Source organism: Aulonocara sp. 'chitande type north' Nkhata Bay, linkage group LG9, assembly GCF_057382095.1.
Source record: "Aulonocara sp. 'chitande type north' Nkhata Bay isolate Kocher_YH1m ecotype deep benthic linkage group LG9, A_spYH_male_GT1.1, whole genome shotgun sequence".
NCBI classification, from domain to species: domain Eukaryota; kingdom Metazoa; phylum Chordata; class Actinopteri; order Cichliformes; family Cichlidae; genus Aulonocara; species Aulonocara sp. 'chitande type north' Nkhata Bay.
In genome coordinates this window covers 11,957,965-11,974,240 of record NC_141352.1, presented here as the reverse complement: position 1 = coordinate 11,974,240, position 16,276 = coordinate 11,957,965, and the positions used below count along the sequence as shown (strand labels likewise).

Here is a 16,276-nt window from a genome sequence, read left to right as displayed (position 1 = left end):
AACTTTAAACTTTCCATTTTAATTACAGGAAAAAAAATTTAATCTTTTATGAATAAAAAGAAATTTTGAATTTCATTCAACAAAAAAGAACAATTGTGATATCATGAAAAAATATGTATTTCCATACAAGGGTTTAAATCCTAAAGAATTAGACTTTGATAATGAAAACATTTTAATATTTAACATCGTAGGTGCTGAACAGCCCATATAGATCCAGCACAGTGAGTGCTTGTGCCTCTGTGTAGATTGACAGAAAACTCTAAAGAAGATGCTACTGAGCGTCTCAGTATAAGTCTGAGTTGAACTGAACTAAGGAATCACTGAACAACACGATCAGATGCTTTTCAATGACTTGTTAACACCTCATTTATTTAATCCATCATTTCAAAAAGCAACACATGATGTGCAGATCACTTTAAGGGGCTGCCACAAAGAAACAAACTGTGCAAATAGTGCATTTTTATAGAGATACAGCAAAAACAAAGGCAGACGAGAGAAAAGCTGAGATTCAAAGAACACGAGCAAACAGTCAGATTTCAGATATATTTCTGTGTTTAAGTTGATTGATTTGAGCTCAGCCTTTTATATTTTAAGCTTCTGATTTAGATTTAATCTGATATCACAAAAGCTGAAAAGGTGAGGAGCTGAGAAAGCGCTGGACCAGGAGGTAGAAACACAGGGAGGTAGAGAGGAAGACTAAACAGAAAGAGCACACTTAAGGTCCAATTTCCAACAACATTAAAGTATCAGGTCTATCTTACAGACAGACACACGATTAGCTTCAACAATGGCTTTAAAGAAAACTGTTCAGCTTATAAAGTTCACACGTTTGTCCGTGACGGTTTAATGGCAACGAGCTGCTGTCATGCTGTCAGCTGCAGTCAGTAAAGATCCTTACATTTCAAATTTACAGCACAAAACAGCATCATGCAGAGGAACAGACCAACGAGGAAGACACTAATAGTGATGCTGCGTTCCAGATGTGTTAGAAGATCAGAAGATTCTGATGCACGAGGCTTCATGCATCAGAATCTGGTTAATCAGAAGGTATTTAACTGTAAATATTCCAAACCTGCAATAATATCTTTTGGCAACTTGAGGGGAGCAGAAACAAAGTACAAAGACAAAGCTGGTGTAATATCTTCTTGATAACGCACTTAAAGACATATTTTCCACAAGGTGAAGCCATGTTTGCATCCACAAAAGTCCTCTTTTAATCACCAGAAGTTAGGGCTGATTTGAGCAATAAAAAGGTTAAAACTGAAATTGTCTATTTTGACATGGACATGGTCACGGTGATATTTACCCAAATTTTGACATAAATCAGTCAAAGTCCACAAAGTCAATATGAAATCATGAAAGTCTTGTGGTCTGACTTCGTCGCACTTTACACCAAAGTGCAGTTCTGTTCCAAATAGGACCAACACTTAATCCAATTTCAAAGGAACGCCACAAGCATTGAAGGCTTTTGTTTGTTGGATTCTCCTCAACTCTACACAGACTATCCAAGTAGCCGATCAGTATAGTGTTACATGTAGCAGCTGAACTGTAAGAGGCAATTCTTAGAGTAGGTGGAGACCAAATATGCAGCTGAAAGAGTGAAAGTTTGACTTTTGGGGTGAATAGTTGATTCAGGATTGTGAAAATGTGACAGAAGCTACTCTTTTAGATCCCCCATGACTGTTAACACCGGATAATTTAAAATGACTAAAAGGCAGAATGCAAATAGTATCACAAGTATCACAGGCAGACGTCCTGATCTAAGATAAGAGAGCTTTGATTGACTTCATGGTAGCAAAAACATGTGACTGCAGTGTCTCATGGTAGCAACGCTGCACACACAAGTTCACCAAGGGGAGATCTATCCAAGCACCACAGTTCAATCGTTCAGTCAACCAAACATTGGGAATCACCATCTGGAACAGTGACAGACTTTGGCATCATAACTTTCCGAATTAGATTTGATGGATATTCAGCAGGTGAACGCAGTAATGGACAGTCACGTGTCTTTATTCCTGCTGCTTGTCTAAACTGGCAACAGTTTGCAGACACAGTCATCACAACAACTTACTAAAGTGGTAACATGTTGTTCTACCGCCCCCTGGTGGACATAAAACATCCATTATACCAGTGACAAACCAGTATTACCTGTTAATGCAAAGTTAGCCATTGTGGGAAATTTCCGCTTTCTGACACAAAAGGAAATGCAGCAATTTAATAAACTCTTCATGCATGCTTCTCCAAAATAAAATAGCTTTGTACAAGTCTATAATTTCCTAATAGTTTCCTGGAAATAGTGACACGTTGTATGAATTGATCTCAATAACTGGAGTCTTTCTAAAAGTCAACCAATGAAAATAATTTATTACATCTAGAAAAATGTTCCCAATTACACACAAGTAATAAATAAATATTTATTATTATTTAAATCCCCCAATCACCAAGTTACAGTAGTGGTTTCCAGAAAATTATTATTAGGAAATTAGAAACCAGCAACATAGAGCTATATCAGTACAGCTGGTATAAACGTAGGTCACTTGAGGCTTAAGTCATGCAGAATCCACGGTATGAGGAATGTGTGTTAACATCAGCGTACAGTCCGTCATCTTTGGCACGTTTGATTTCCTGTTTGACATAAATATTAAAAGCAGCCACATGAGACAAGTTTAAAAGGAAAACATGTGCAGAGACGCCCGACAGCTCGATCCGGCTCTTCATCCCCGCCTCTGCTCTGCTGGATTTAACGATTTAGTGTCTTTTGAAAGCAGAAGAGTCAGAGCTGGACGTTGCATAGTGTTGTTAGAGAACGGAGGCTCAAGCTGTACTTAAAAAACAAACAAAAAAGGTAGAGTAATAGCTTCACGGTGACAGGGGAATTTCATTTTTTCCTGTAAACACGAGGCCTAGATTTTCAGGCACTGTAGAGTCCATCGCTCCCTCTGTTGCTGGTTTGTACGCCCATGTCTGTTGCTTCTGTTCAGAAGCAACCTGTGTGCACATATGAGCTCTGGGAAGCTGTGGAGTCTCTCTCAGTCTTTGAACATTGTAAGGTTAGGTTCATAGATGTTACATCACAGCTGACGCCATGCTGGAGGTGACGTTTCTAAATAATCTCCGATTTCTGTGATTTCCTTGTGTGACACAACCATTTTAAACGGTTTTGACCACACCTGTTTTCCTGTGGCACGCCTGTTGAGGCTGCCAGGTAATCTATTTAAATCACATAAATTGCCTGTTGTCAAATCATTTATTTATCATTTAAACTTCATGTATGATTTTATCTATGATTACTTCATTTTTCCAGTCTCTGCTCTCTGTGAACATGTCAGCATTTTTGACATCGGTCTGTGTGTTTGTGGAGAGTCTAAATCCAAATACTCATCACTGAGAACTCCTCATGTTGCCATGATCAGATTACAGTTTAAAAGTAAATGTCTCCTGAGAGTCTCAACTCAGGGAGATGCTGTCTTCTTAACATGCAATCATGAGCTATAATCTATGATGTGAAACAGAGATCATAACATTTAAAAAGCTCCAGCATGACCTCATCTGTTTTTGGTCAGAGCCCCGTCAGACCTCCAGAATGGCGTCAGAGTGTTTTCTATCCACCTTCCACTCAACGAACACAGACGTGCCCCCTCTGCCTCAGGTCCAGACCTCCATGGGCACCATAGCCTCCTTGGAGCCGATGGGTGGAAGCAGGTTTTGTTCAGACAGGAACTGAAGAGGAAACTGAACGAGGAAGCCACGGATCTTCTTCAGCTCCTCCTGAGCCCGAGCCGGGTCCTCCTTGTCCAGGCCGGCCTTGGCCAGGTAGCCCTCCAACTCCATTATGTTACGGACGTCGCTGGATGGCAGACAGCGGAAAACCTGGAGGAGCAGGAGAGAAACAGGAGCTTGGAGCAATTTTTTCATGTCATTATTCAGGATCTATGACTGATTATGTAGTTATAGTATTCCTCCATGACTGTGTGACAGCAAGTGGAAAAGTTCAGCTTTACCTTCAGCTGATATGCTTGTAGTTTTAATATTGACTAAATCATCCATTAAATAATAGAAAACTCATGTAAAAAATATATTTTAGAAAAAGAAAGAAAAAGTTGAGCTGAATACAAAGGAGTACACTCACTCGCTGGTAGATGGAGGCGTTGCGAGCGCTGGTGGACATCCAGACCTCCTTGTAGAAGTGATCGCTGATTGGATCCGAAACATCGATGGTGGGATCTGTGTAAGTGCCGAGGATCGTCCTGATGGACACAGGAGGAGGGTGAGACACACAAAGATATACTGAACAATATAATAAGTAAAAACAGAGCAACAACCTGCTTTAAAATCTTTACATTTCATCATAACATTAAACAACCAAGAGACTTAAAGGGTAGAAAATGAATATAATAGTCATACAAAAATTACACATTTACTTCGAGACAAACTTGAAAAGAATTTAAAAGGCAAATAAGGACTATGTATAAAAATGGATACAATATAGCATAACTTAAAGCTTAAAGGCTGCACTTCAGTCACATCTGGATTGTTTAATTTCATGGATTGAACCACATATTAAGAAGCAGTGACTGTGTGGATGTTTGCACTATCACACCTCTTTTTATCTGTTCTCTGGTTTCTTTTTTTCTTTTTGAAAGACAACAATGTAACTAACTAATCAGGATCTAGATGTCAGTATGGATGCAGAAACTCAAGTCGTGCGTGATGTGAAGGGAAATTTCCAAACTGGCAGAGGTGTGCAGTCTGAGACTGTTTGAAAGTCTGAGAAGTTTGAAATCTGCACCCAGTGAGAGGTGGTGAAGAGCAGAATCCATGTCAGAAAACAAGGAGGTTAAGAGAGCAGTAATGCACTAATATTAAATGAATCTGAAAGAAGGGTTTTGCCTCAAACACGCTCCTTCAGGCTGGGACTGAACCTCCCATTCTTTCACCACGTTAGCGTTGGACAGCTGATTTGAGAATGTATGTTTCCAGTTATCATCATCATTAAATAATCAGTGTTTCTGTCAAATAAGCCTTTCTAATGTGTAATTGCACATTTTTCAGTACTTGAAGCACTCGAGCCGGAGCTGCAGGGCGTATTTTCCCGCCTTATACGGCTCTCCGTCCATCACCGAGTCCACCATCTCCGAGTCCTCCACGATCACCGCCACCTCGCTGTCCCGCTTTCCCAGCATGCTCCGGTCGTTGATGTTGGCAGAACCTGAAGAAACCGAGGATCAAACCAGGCGTCAGGGGACAGAAAGCACCAGCAGGGGGCGCTGCAACACTGGATTTTAGACTGTTTAGGTTTCTGCTGTTCAGGCTGTTTGCAGCTCTCTCACAGCCAGTTTGAGTGTACTGGAGGTTTTCACTTCACTTTATGTTAGAATCACATCCTAATCATAAGACCTGCAGCTAAACAAATACATTTCACTAAAACTACCACGAGACACTAAAAGACTTAATTACAATTAATTCAACAGGAGAGTTTTTGTTAAATAAAAGTTTACTTTTACTTTCTTGTGCTAATTCAGCTTTTTAGGGAAATGTTTTTCTTTTAAACTTGTCTTTGTGGGTGTGGGCAAAATAAAAGCACCAACTTTCCATTTAAAAACAGAGACAAACGCATTTATTCCTAAATTTACTTACGATGCAAACAGCAACAAAACAGTCAAGACATCAGCAACATATCCTGACAGTATTATAGGATGCTGACACTGTTCAGTGGTCAAGAGTTACTGCCAACTATCACCTAAGCTTAGAGATGATTCACAGAAAAGAGATCTTGAGATGAAGTTTGGAGGAGGAAGTTCTGCTCCCTCAGATTATCTCTTTATTCTGCCCGAGTATTTTTGTTATTTTAACCATCACTTCCCCACATTGTCAACCAATATTTATAATACTGATGTCACCACATTATCAGATAATTCTGCCTTTGAAATCTACTGTACTAACTCTCCTCCCCATCACCACCACATCCGTCTGGGTGTCAACGACTCTCAGATTATCCGTACACAACACTCTGGGGCCTTTCTTATGAAAACATCTGAGAAACTCAATCATTGCCTCCCAAATTAACCCATCAGTCTCATTTTATATCTCGATATATAAAAAAGTGGCTTTAGATGACGCCACTTGTGGCCACAAGTGGTGCCCTCCCACAGTGGGTTTAAAACCTGAACTAAAACCTCGAGATTTTAATTCAAGTGCCTGAAACTCTGAAACTGTCCACAGTAAGAAGGTAACATTTTTAAACGGCATCATTTAATATTAAAAACAAACAAACAAAAATGTAATACCCTGCGTTTGGTTGTTTACATGAAATGATCCTGATGATTTTATAACACACAAACCAAGAAGTCAAATCTAAGGAATCCACTTCAGTAATTTCCTTAGATTCACTCATTTTTGTCTTTTACTTCAAACATTTATTTACAAAAATAAGAAAACTTATTGTCTTTTACAGCTACTATGACATCAGTGATCAAAATAATGTATAAATTATACTATTTATTGGAAATTCTGTAATTCTGAATTAAATTATTAAAACTCTTATAGCAATTTCCAAATAAAACCAGAGTTGTGGAAGCACGCGTCTTTAAATGAACTTATAAACCGAATAGATCACCAGCTTCCTGTAAAGCACAGCATCTTCCACTAATCTGCACAAAAGACAAACTCTCATCAGAAACAGGTGTTTGATTTCATCTCTCTCCATCTTTGAAAACGGTCTTATCTTGTGGAAACTGAGTCGTGACTTTGTTTTGAACCATTTTAAAAACATCTAAAATCTTCTGACACGTCTCACTCTGCAGCTCTCATTTCTCGCTTCTCTATTATACATGTTCAGGGTGGAATTTAATTCCTATACTCAGTTGAAGCTGCTCACCGATGACGACGGTGTTGTCGTCCGCGATGAGCATCTTGCTGTGGACATAGATGAGCTCAGTGACGAGCTTCCCCTCCAGATCAGCGTGAGTCCTCAGACCAGCGATGGAGATATAGTTTATCCAGTTATCTCCCACTGCAAGCAAACACCACACAGTTACAATCACATCAGTATTTTAGCAGTTTGAGGGTTTTGATCATTGAAATTGTATAGAAAGAGCAGAAAATCCACACCGTCACCTAGTGTTTGCTCATAAGGAACTGACTGATGCGCTTCTCTGGCTAATACTATCGATTATTTATCTTACAATATAAAAGTGTGAGTTGGTGATATACAAATGAAACCGAAGTGAGCGAGGGAACTACGAATAAAATGTTCAAACCGACTCAGGTAAGAGCTTCATTGCTACAACTACAATTTACAGGAAAACATTGCTGAAGTTACTGTAACAATCTACACTGTAACTGGAATCCCATTTTAACACTGCGCTGCAATGACTTGAATGGCATGGACGGTGTCATTTTAGGGATAAAAGGAGTTTCTGGTTACTACACAAGTTAGGACGTAGATTTCCCGCAGAAGTATAAACCAAGCTTTAGGCATTACTGCACAAATATACACGATAAACAGGATTTGAGATTAAAAGTCTATCTAAGATTCAGCTGACTGTAAATAAACTGCTTTTTTCAGAACTAATTTATTAACTTAACCCTACATATGTTAAAGGCTGTGACACAATGATGGAAAATACAGTGCATACAGTGCAAAGAGAGCTCATAGTCCCAACCAGAGCGGCTACGTGACACCCTGTAACCATCAGGGTGTTGCAGTTAGTGCTGACTTACTCTCTTTCTTGAGCTGGGAAATGATGGAGTGGTCTCCTCTGTTCATGGTCCTGCAGGGACAGAGAGACAGAGGAGGATTAGCAGCAAGTCCACATTCCACACAACACAAGGCTCTGTGTGTGTCAGCATGTTTGAACAGGAAGCGCTGCCTGTTTACTCAAGAATGTGGGCGAGAAAAAAATGCTTCAACAAAAAAAGGAACGGAGTGAAGGCACACAGCACCCACACACACGGCAGATCTAACAGGTGTGTGTGTTAAAAGGTAAGGTGTGGCAGTGGTTTAACGTGGCTCATTCTTTGTTACTTACAAACACACACACACCTGTAGTTGAAGTGCATGACAGCCTGGATGGCGCTGCCGCCTCCAGTGTTGATGTCTCCTTCAAAGCCCGGCAACAGCGGCGTCACCACATAAACACGATACGTTTTACCCGCCCTAAAAATCACACATAGAAAATCACAACATTTCAGTGTATTTATGAAGCTTTTCACAATATTTTAGACTCGTTTGTCTTTATTTGATGACATCCAATGATTGGCAGCTTTTCCCTCAACTGCAGAGTTCGCTACCAGGCTTGACACTTCAGGTGGTGATTAAACATCCATCAACTGTCCATCCGTTTGGCAACCTTATCCAAGATGCCATCAAACAAAGATCAGTGCCTCCAGGACCAGAACATCCGAAATATCCAATAGTTTGGTAGAGGGTTATATTCGCGCTTCACTCATTAAAGGCTATTTTAACGAGCTCAGTAACTTGAGAGGAGGAAGAGGTACTTCAGTCCTTCTAAACATGACTATAAAATCAAAACAATCCTCTAAATAACTGTACAACAACAAGCAGTCCGTGAATTTTCCAGAATGGACATTGTTCTTGTGCACAACTTTGACTTTGAGCCCAGGAAGTTGGTGCAAAAACGGATGTGAAGCATAAACTCAGATAAAAACGTATCTATGCGGGTAAAAAAACCCACATCTGCTATAGTGTAAATAAAAAGATTTGATTAAGAATTTGAACTTCAGAGTGTGGCCATTTTAAAGATCTTTAAATGAATTATGCATTAATTATGCTACACATGTTTTCCTGCGTATGCATCCACTAAAGCTGGAAGGTTCATCAAAAACCCATCCTGGACTGTTTATAAACTGAAGCCACAGAGACGTCGGGGCAGGTTTGTGTTTCTGCAGGATAGAATAAACTTCCCGCCAGCAAAACATCACAGAGAGAAGAACCAAAAGGAAAGTATCCAAAGAGCTCTTTGACTGTGTCAGACCGAGTTCATCTGTTAAACATGTGGAAGGTACACAGAGCAACACAAACACTGTGTTTCTAGGAAATAATGTCACAATAAACCAGAGCGAGTGTCGAGTCCATTGGAGTGTTTTTACTCTAAACACACAGCAGCCACACAAACATCGACAAACTGTGTGTTCTTTCAGCGTTACGCTGTGTGCGTGTGCATCTGTGTTTTACCTGTACGCACGAATGATGCGCTCTGCAATCGCGTCTCCTATCTGGTTGAAAACATATTTGTTGTCGGCACAGCTGATGAAGAACTGATTCTGGGAGATAAAAACAGAAACATTCTTATATCCTGTACAAAGGTCACAAATATTTTCTGCACAGTGAAGAAAAGCGAAGTGCTCCTATGGATATCAAAGCTTCATGCTGCATACGCAGACCTGATTCTGCAAGAACATGAAGCCAAAATAAGGCTGAAGCTTTAAAAATCAAGTTGGTATCTTTCTATGTTGCAGCGTTTAGAAACAATTTCTACTTTTGTTGTATACTTCTACTACAGGAAGGTGTTATATGTGTAAAAATGAAAACCTCTATGTAGATGAAGTGCTGGCTGTTCTTGATGACGTGGACGTAGGCATTGTGGATGGACTCTTCATGGTATTTGATGCCAGCAGACCAATCTGAAGCTGAGCGCAGGATCTGAGGGAACACAGATTAGCGATGGGAATAAGTCACAGACTCTGTTTCCTGTCACTCAGAGGAAACTTCACAGACAAGATTTATTACCTTTTTATGTTTATTTCAGCTTTTACAAAAAAGCTGGAAACTGTTCCTTGTGAACATGTTTCTATATTTGGTTATCAGCTAGTTGGCATTCCCATTTATTCCCATATTTTGATTTTATTCTGCTCAATTTTTCCATGCTGAATAACCTGATGTGGGTTAGCAAATAAATTACAAACAAATAACTATGTAGAAAATTTATAACATTTTTAACATTCCTTTTTTATGTTTTGGGAACCTCTGAACTGTATCTCAGATGATGTTTTGTTGGTTTGATTTCAGTGTGATCTTCAGCAGGTATTTTGCAGTTGAACGTGAAGCAGCTGGAATGAGAGTCAGCACCTCCAAGTCTGACCTTGTACAGTTTCCAAGTACGAGGTCTTGGTTCTCTGCCAGAAAACAGTGGATTTCTACCTCTGAGTTGGGGAAGAACCCCAAGCAAGGACAATAAAGATCTTATTCACAACTGATGTGATCCTAAACTGACCACAAGACAATGCAGTCAAACTCTACGAAGGTTATTTGATATGAATCACTGAATATTATCTTCATGGAAATGAAAGGATGTGTGTGCAAAAGGAATCGTGTACAATTGTAGGCTCTACTGTACAATATGAAGCGCCTTGAGGCGACTGCTGTTGTGATTTGGCGCTATATACATAAAACTGAATTGACTTGAATAGAAACATAATTGGACCTAAGGCAGAGCTCTGGGGGACGCCACGTCAGTTCAAGTGGCAAAGTTCTGGCCTAATAATTATAAAGCTCCTGTCTGAAAAGTGAGAAACCGGCTGATCCGGACACAACAAACTACATAATAATGTATATTACAGTATATAAACCAATGTTTGTAGCTTCAACTTTTTACAATTAATGTAAAACTAATTAATTCACCGAAGATTAAGGCACATAACTGACACCAGATGACTATTAGCTAAGCCAGCAAAAATAACAACAACCCCAAAATAGCCTACTTGGGGGTTAGTACTAGGGCTGGGCCATATTATACCGTTCACGGTAATACCGGTATAATGTTAGGCAACGATAGGAAAATGAAATATCGCGATAGAATGGGAGTAAAACGCGCATGCGCAGTGCCTTTGTTTTCATACGCACATGGCCGATTGTTGAGTGAAACAGATGAACCAGAATTGGTTTGTAAAAATGGTGCAACTTCCGTGATGTGGAACTGGTTTGGTGTTTGTCCGTCAGATACACAACAAAGCACATTTTTTTGCAGAACATGCAAGCGGCCGTTGTTATTGTCGTATTTGTCGGACTAAGATGCTCTTAAATCTGGGAGTAATCTGGGTCCTAAACTCCGTATGCTTCAGGTCAAACAACACTGCAGCATCACTTAGAGTTAAAAACTGTCTAAATTCTTTCATCTTTAATAAAACGATCAGCATTGCTGCTTTACCAGGTGTAACTATAAAGTTTAACTTCCAGGCATCCATGAAAACAAAAGTTATTACATTTAACGGAGTTAGAAGTTAGCAGGAAGCTAGCGGAAGTTAGCTCGCTAGTTTCGCTAGTTACCTCAGCATGATATTGCATGTTCTGACTGAGAGATTTCTGAAAAAAATCAAACGTACAGCTCTGCTATCACTTCCAACATAAATGAAGACAGGAAACTAAACAGCAGTGACGTTTGTAGGGTTACTGAAGTTGGGCTAGCTGGTATATAATGATGTGCTACGTGATCGCTAGCGACACAGCTATGTTAGCATAACATAAACAGTGAAGCTGGAGGACGAACACTAACACTTTTCCACTTATAAAAGTTAACGTGAAGGTTCTTCATGGTTAGAGACAAATGCAATCGCATGGCAGGATGCTGTAAACGGACCAAACTTCAGTCAGAGAACAACTGAGATAATCCATCCACAATACGAGGTTAGTCATTAATATACTGCAACAACATGGGAATAGAACAGCTGCCAGAGAATTCAACATTAATGAATCAATGGTACAGAAGTGGAGGAAGCAAGAAGAATGAGTTTAATAAAGTTTGATTTATCTGACTGCTTTGTTTCGCTTATTGTGCCTTATAATCCTGTGCACCTTATGGTCCGAAAAATGTGTACTGCACACTGCAGTTTAATGTTGCAAAGCACCTCTTTTTAACTTCAGTGGATATTATACATGGTTATGCTCAGGATATGTCAGCCCATTTCTACTGGAAATGCCTTTTGGTTAAACTTTCAGCAAGGAATTTGCATTTGCACTGTTACATTTTTATAAAGCTTTAATGTACATAAAAACCAGCTTCTTGTTTAAGTGAAAATAAATGGAAGGTTGTCTTTTTGCACTAGTAATGTTGTGGAGTTGTATTTTGTCTCGCATCAATTATATCGTCGGTTATATCGTTATCGCAAATTTTCAAATATATATCGTGATAAATATTTTTGGCCATATCGCCCTGCTCTAGTTAGTACCTCTACTAACCTGTACTTTGGTGGGGATGCAGTTGGGGACTTGGTATCGCTGTTCTCCAGCAGTGGTGTGAGACTTGGGCAGCAGATATGGGTATGACAGGGAGCGGTACTTTGGCTTCACAAGCTGGTAATGCAACAGAAAAGAGATCTCATCAACTTTTTCTTCTACAGTCATGAAAATCAAGCAGACTTTGTTTAGTGCAAGTCAGTTCAACCAGGGATCACATAATTTTTGATCACAACTTTCCCAGTTCTGTCATTTTTATTCAGACTGAAGCAGCAGCAGCATGACCCCCAACCTTAGTGAAATTCCACCGCTGGATGAAGTGTCTGGCCACATCCCGAGCTGCTTTCCCATGAACCACTGAGGCGATGTCATGCCAAGGCATTCTGGGAGTTTTGTGCCTGTCTATGAAATCTAAAGAAGCAGAAACAGGAAGTTCAGACCTAAAGAAAAGCATCCTGCATCAAGAGTGAGACCATCAATGATGTGCTTACCATCGAAAGGCTTATCTAGCTGAATCCAGTCCTTGTGCACAAAGTTGCAGTAGTCTTTCCCGTGCCAGAATCGCGTGTTCCCATGCAACTCTCTGACCCCCGCAGGCTCATTTTGCACTGGGTCAGAGGCTAAAAAACAATTGATATTGATCAATTATCTATCATCAAAAGAAGACAATGAACTATTCTTATAAAAGCTATTTCAGTGAGTTCACCCAACCTGGGGAGTTCATTTTTGACCAGTTCTTATTATACTTATTTGAAACCATTATATGGTCAATATACAATGATAACAACGGTCTCTTCTTTGAGCATTTCAGTTTTCCTGATGTTGCACCTGTGCTGTTTAAACAACGCACCATTTTCATGGTGGGATTTTCAAAGATACTGCTGCTGACAAAAATACACATCCAAGCACACACCACAGTTAAACTGTATATCAGAGATGGATGGAGTCAGCACGGTACGTGAGATTTATTGTCCAAAGTGATACAAATAAGGACCATATTTTAATAGTTGCCGTGGATCAATAGAGGCCATAAACTGATCTGGAAAGTGTTTACTGAGGTCATAGATCAAATGAAAAGTACACTTTCATACAATCAAACAAAAAAAAAGCCTGCCATTTAAAAATAGTTTTAATACCTTTACATGAGCATTGGCTTTTTATTAAATTATTAAATGTTGTTTATGTAGCGCCAATTAACAACAACAGTTCTTTCCAAGCTCCTTAGACAACAGTCACCTGAAGTCGTTTTATACATTTTTATGTGGGATAAAGATCCCACAAGTTGGACATGGACTCTTTTAACAAGCATGTAATCATTACATTAAAAAATAAAACCACCTAATTTAACACACATATCTCTTTAGGCCTAAACTGACAGTGCCAATAACACACATTCAGACACAGCAATAGATGATGTTTTTAATACTAAATGTGTTAGTCTAATGTGGTTGTATGGGGTCTGCACAGCTATTAAGGATCAAATCAGCTTCTAAATGGTTTTTCTCCCTCTGCTTGCTTCTTACAGTCTTTGAGGCTCAGGACCAGCACAGCACACATTACATCAAACTCTTACTTATCAAACTGAGTCTAGAAAAGCAGCTGCTGGACAGAGAGACATAACCTGAGTGGGAAGTATTTTGGTTTTCCAATATATTAGTAATTGTCAGTGACAATTGCTAATAACTGCAACTGTAATTATACTGCAGATCAACCTGTTTTACTTCTTGTTTCATTTGATCTTTGCTTTGGGGAACTTGTTTCTTTATTGATCGTTTCCTGCCTTCTGATATTAGAGTTGCGTTATGACTGCACTATGCAGTCACTGATGAGTTAATTCCACAAGACATCCTGTGTAAGTAAATACAAACAACGACAGTTTAATCTGCATTTCTTGAAAAATCATATCGCACAAACTTAGTTTAGAGCAGAGGCGTCTACACCAGAGGCCTGATAATGAACTAATCACTGGATTCAGGTGTGTTGACTCTGGGTGAGATCTAAAACCTGCAGGACACCGGCCCTCGAGGCCTGGAGTTACCCAGCCCTGGTTTAGAGGGTCCACACTGTCTGCACAATATATAATGAAGTCTGCAAGTTTTTGAACAGTTAAATTTGCTTTGTGTCCAAATTATTATACAAATAATCACAATGAAAAGTTCTTGAACATAGCTCTTTTTAAAAATATGCTTTCCTGACATTAATGTGTGTTGGGTGGTGGTCAGGGCTATCCAGACTGACAGGTGGGACATTGAATGTCGCCTCTCCGGTGGGGAGGGAGCCTGAGATTGTCTACTTTGAGGTCTGTTCTACAGCAAATGCAGGAAAAAAAATGTTTAAGAAAGCAAATGAGTTCTTTTTGAATGATACTTGTATTCAGTGTTATATTAATATAAATGCTGTACTAGAAATTTCAAGGATGATAAAAAAATAATGTGATTTTTTTAAGTAAGTTAGCACAAATTATTTTTTAATTTAGTAGAACTTGAAATGATTATCAGAGGGTAAACATTTAGTATTGTGCCAGAAACACCTGGCTATTCTTAGTACTGTATACCTGCAATGAACGTTATCTTAAGTAAACTTCACTTTGTTTTTTGAGGCAATGAGTTTGCATAGTCTTTTTAAGTTCTGGGAACTAATTCAATTTTACAGTGCAGCTTATCTTAGAGAGCCATGGAGACTCTGTCAGTGATATATGGGTGTTGAAAATGCTTCAACAGCCATTTTAAAGACATGAAACAGCAGCTGGAAGGAGGACAGGACATAGAGGCTGCAAGCAGACTGAACTCCACTCACCCTGTTTGCACTACAATCACTTCACCTACCCGCCAGGCTGGAGGCTCATTTCAAAAACATATTCATACGGTCAACTGTATCAGATGTGCAAACAAAGAGAAGAAGCAACAGCAGGGGTGATTTTTCTGCCCTTATTGTTTAATTTGCATCACGTTCCCTGTGATATGACATCAGCAGGATAAACGTAGATGAACGTGGCAAACAAACAAAATGCCTCCTGCAGCTAAAAACACAAAGCCTGCAGCAGCTGTTTTACTGCAGGAACGAAACACGCTCAGAAACGTGTTTGTTTAAAAAAATAAATAAATGGAGTGAAAGTGATTACAGGCTGTGGTATATCATTAAAGGGAAAATCTGAAACAGGCCACAATCAGACTGAGCTGTGAGTTATTTAAGAGAAGGCTGGTTGATTCCTTATCATTAAACTCACAAATACACGTTTTCACCCTCTGTGTGTGCGTTTTTTCCCCTTACTCCCCCATTTCTTAGCTTTTTTTGACGTTTATGAATGTATTCATGCTCTCAGCTCACTGCGTGTGCAGGTGCAATGGACTAGATAACAGCACTGAGAACCTTTGGTCGTTTGATCAAAACGTGTTATTGCATGCCCTTGTATACAGCCCCACAATGTTTCTGTTTCAATGTCTCCAATGCATACACCATGTATATAGTTCACTCACATATATGTATATATGTACACATACATATTGCTTTTTATTTTTCCCTCGTTGTATATTGTTTTCTCTTTTTTTTTTTTTTTACTTTTGCACCTTTGTAGTCCAGCTACCCAATTTCGCTGTGCAAGAAACTGCACAGTGACAATAAAAAGCTCCAAGTCTCTCTAAGTCAGTCGATCGGGAACATTAAACTGTGACTTTTGAGTGAGATTTTAGTTTTGTTTAGAAAATCAACGGGACTTATGGTTCACATAGAGGCCCGTTAGGTGGAAGCATTAAATCAGGTCTGTTAATGCTTGCTTGTTAGTGATAACTCATACAGTAGCGACTGCATTGGCACACAAAAATTTCTACTAATTGTTTTCCTGGTATAACATTTATTCTTTTGATTAAATGTCGTGTCTTAATTAAAGTTAAATAAAAAAATAGAAGCTTAGATTGACCTTTGACAAACAGAATCAAATGTCAGTCAAGCTGAAACCACAGCAAAGCACACTGCAAAACAGGCGATCTAGCAGCCACCCTGCCTCCAACTCACCAGCCTGGCACAGGCCGAGCGGTATGGCCACCCTCGGCTCTGACAGCCTGCCGGGGATCAGAGCCTGATGGC

General features: G+C 39.5%; 1 protein-coding gene across 4 annotated transcripts in view; it reads right to left on the bottom strand.

Annotated features, from left to right (window-relative positions):
- Window positions 1-94: 94 nt before the first annotated feature.
- The window catches only part of LOC147321732 (phospholipase D1-like), a 52,976-nt gene continuing 36,794 nt past the window's right edge, over window positions 95-16,276 (bottom strand). For 3 of the 4 annotated variants that reach the window (XM_086305762.1, XM_086305763.1, XM_086305761.1), the window contains exons 16-26: window positions 12,685-12,813; window positions 12,486-12,604; window positions 12,197-12,310; window positions 9,554-9,664; window positions 9,197-9,285; window positions 8,045-8,158; window positions 7,723-7,772; window positions 6,878-7,012; window positions 5,056-5,209; window positions 4,130-4,247; window positions 96-3,870 (exon numbers count right to left, since the gene is read on the bottom strand). In XM_086305762.1, the coding sequence (XP_086161888.1) occupies window positions 3,646-3,870; window positions 4,130-4,247; window positions 5,056-5,209; window positions 6,878-7,012; window positions 7,723-7,772; window positions 8,045-8,158; window positions 9,197-9,285; window positions 9,554-9,664; window positions 12,197-12,310; window positions 12,486-12,604; window positions 12,685-12,813 (1,358 nt within the window). In that variant the 3' untranslated portion in view covers window positions 96-3,645. Of the gene's footprint in view, window positions 3,871-4,129; window positions 4,248-5,055; window positions 5,210-6,877; window positions 7,013-7,722; window positions 7,773-8,044; window positions 8,159-9,196; window positions 9,286-9,553; window positions 9,665-12,196; window positions 12,311-12,485; window positions 12,605-12,684; window positions 12,814-16,276 lie in introns of all 4 variants that reach the window. The other variant, XM_086305764.1, reaches the window with a different exon arrangement.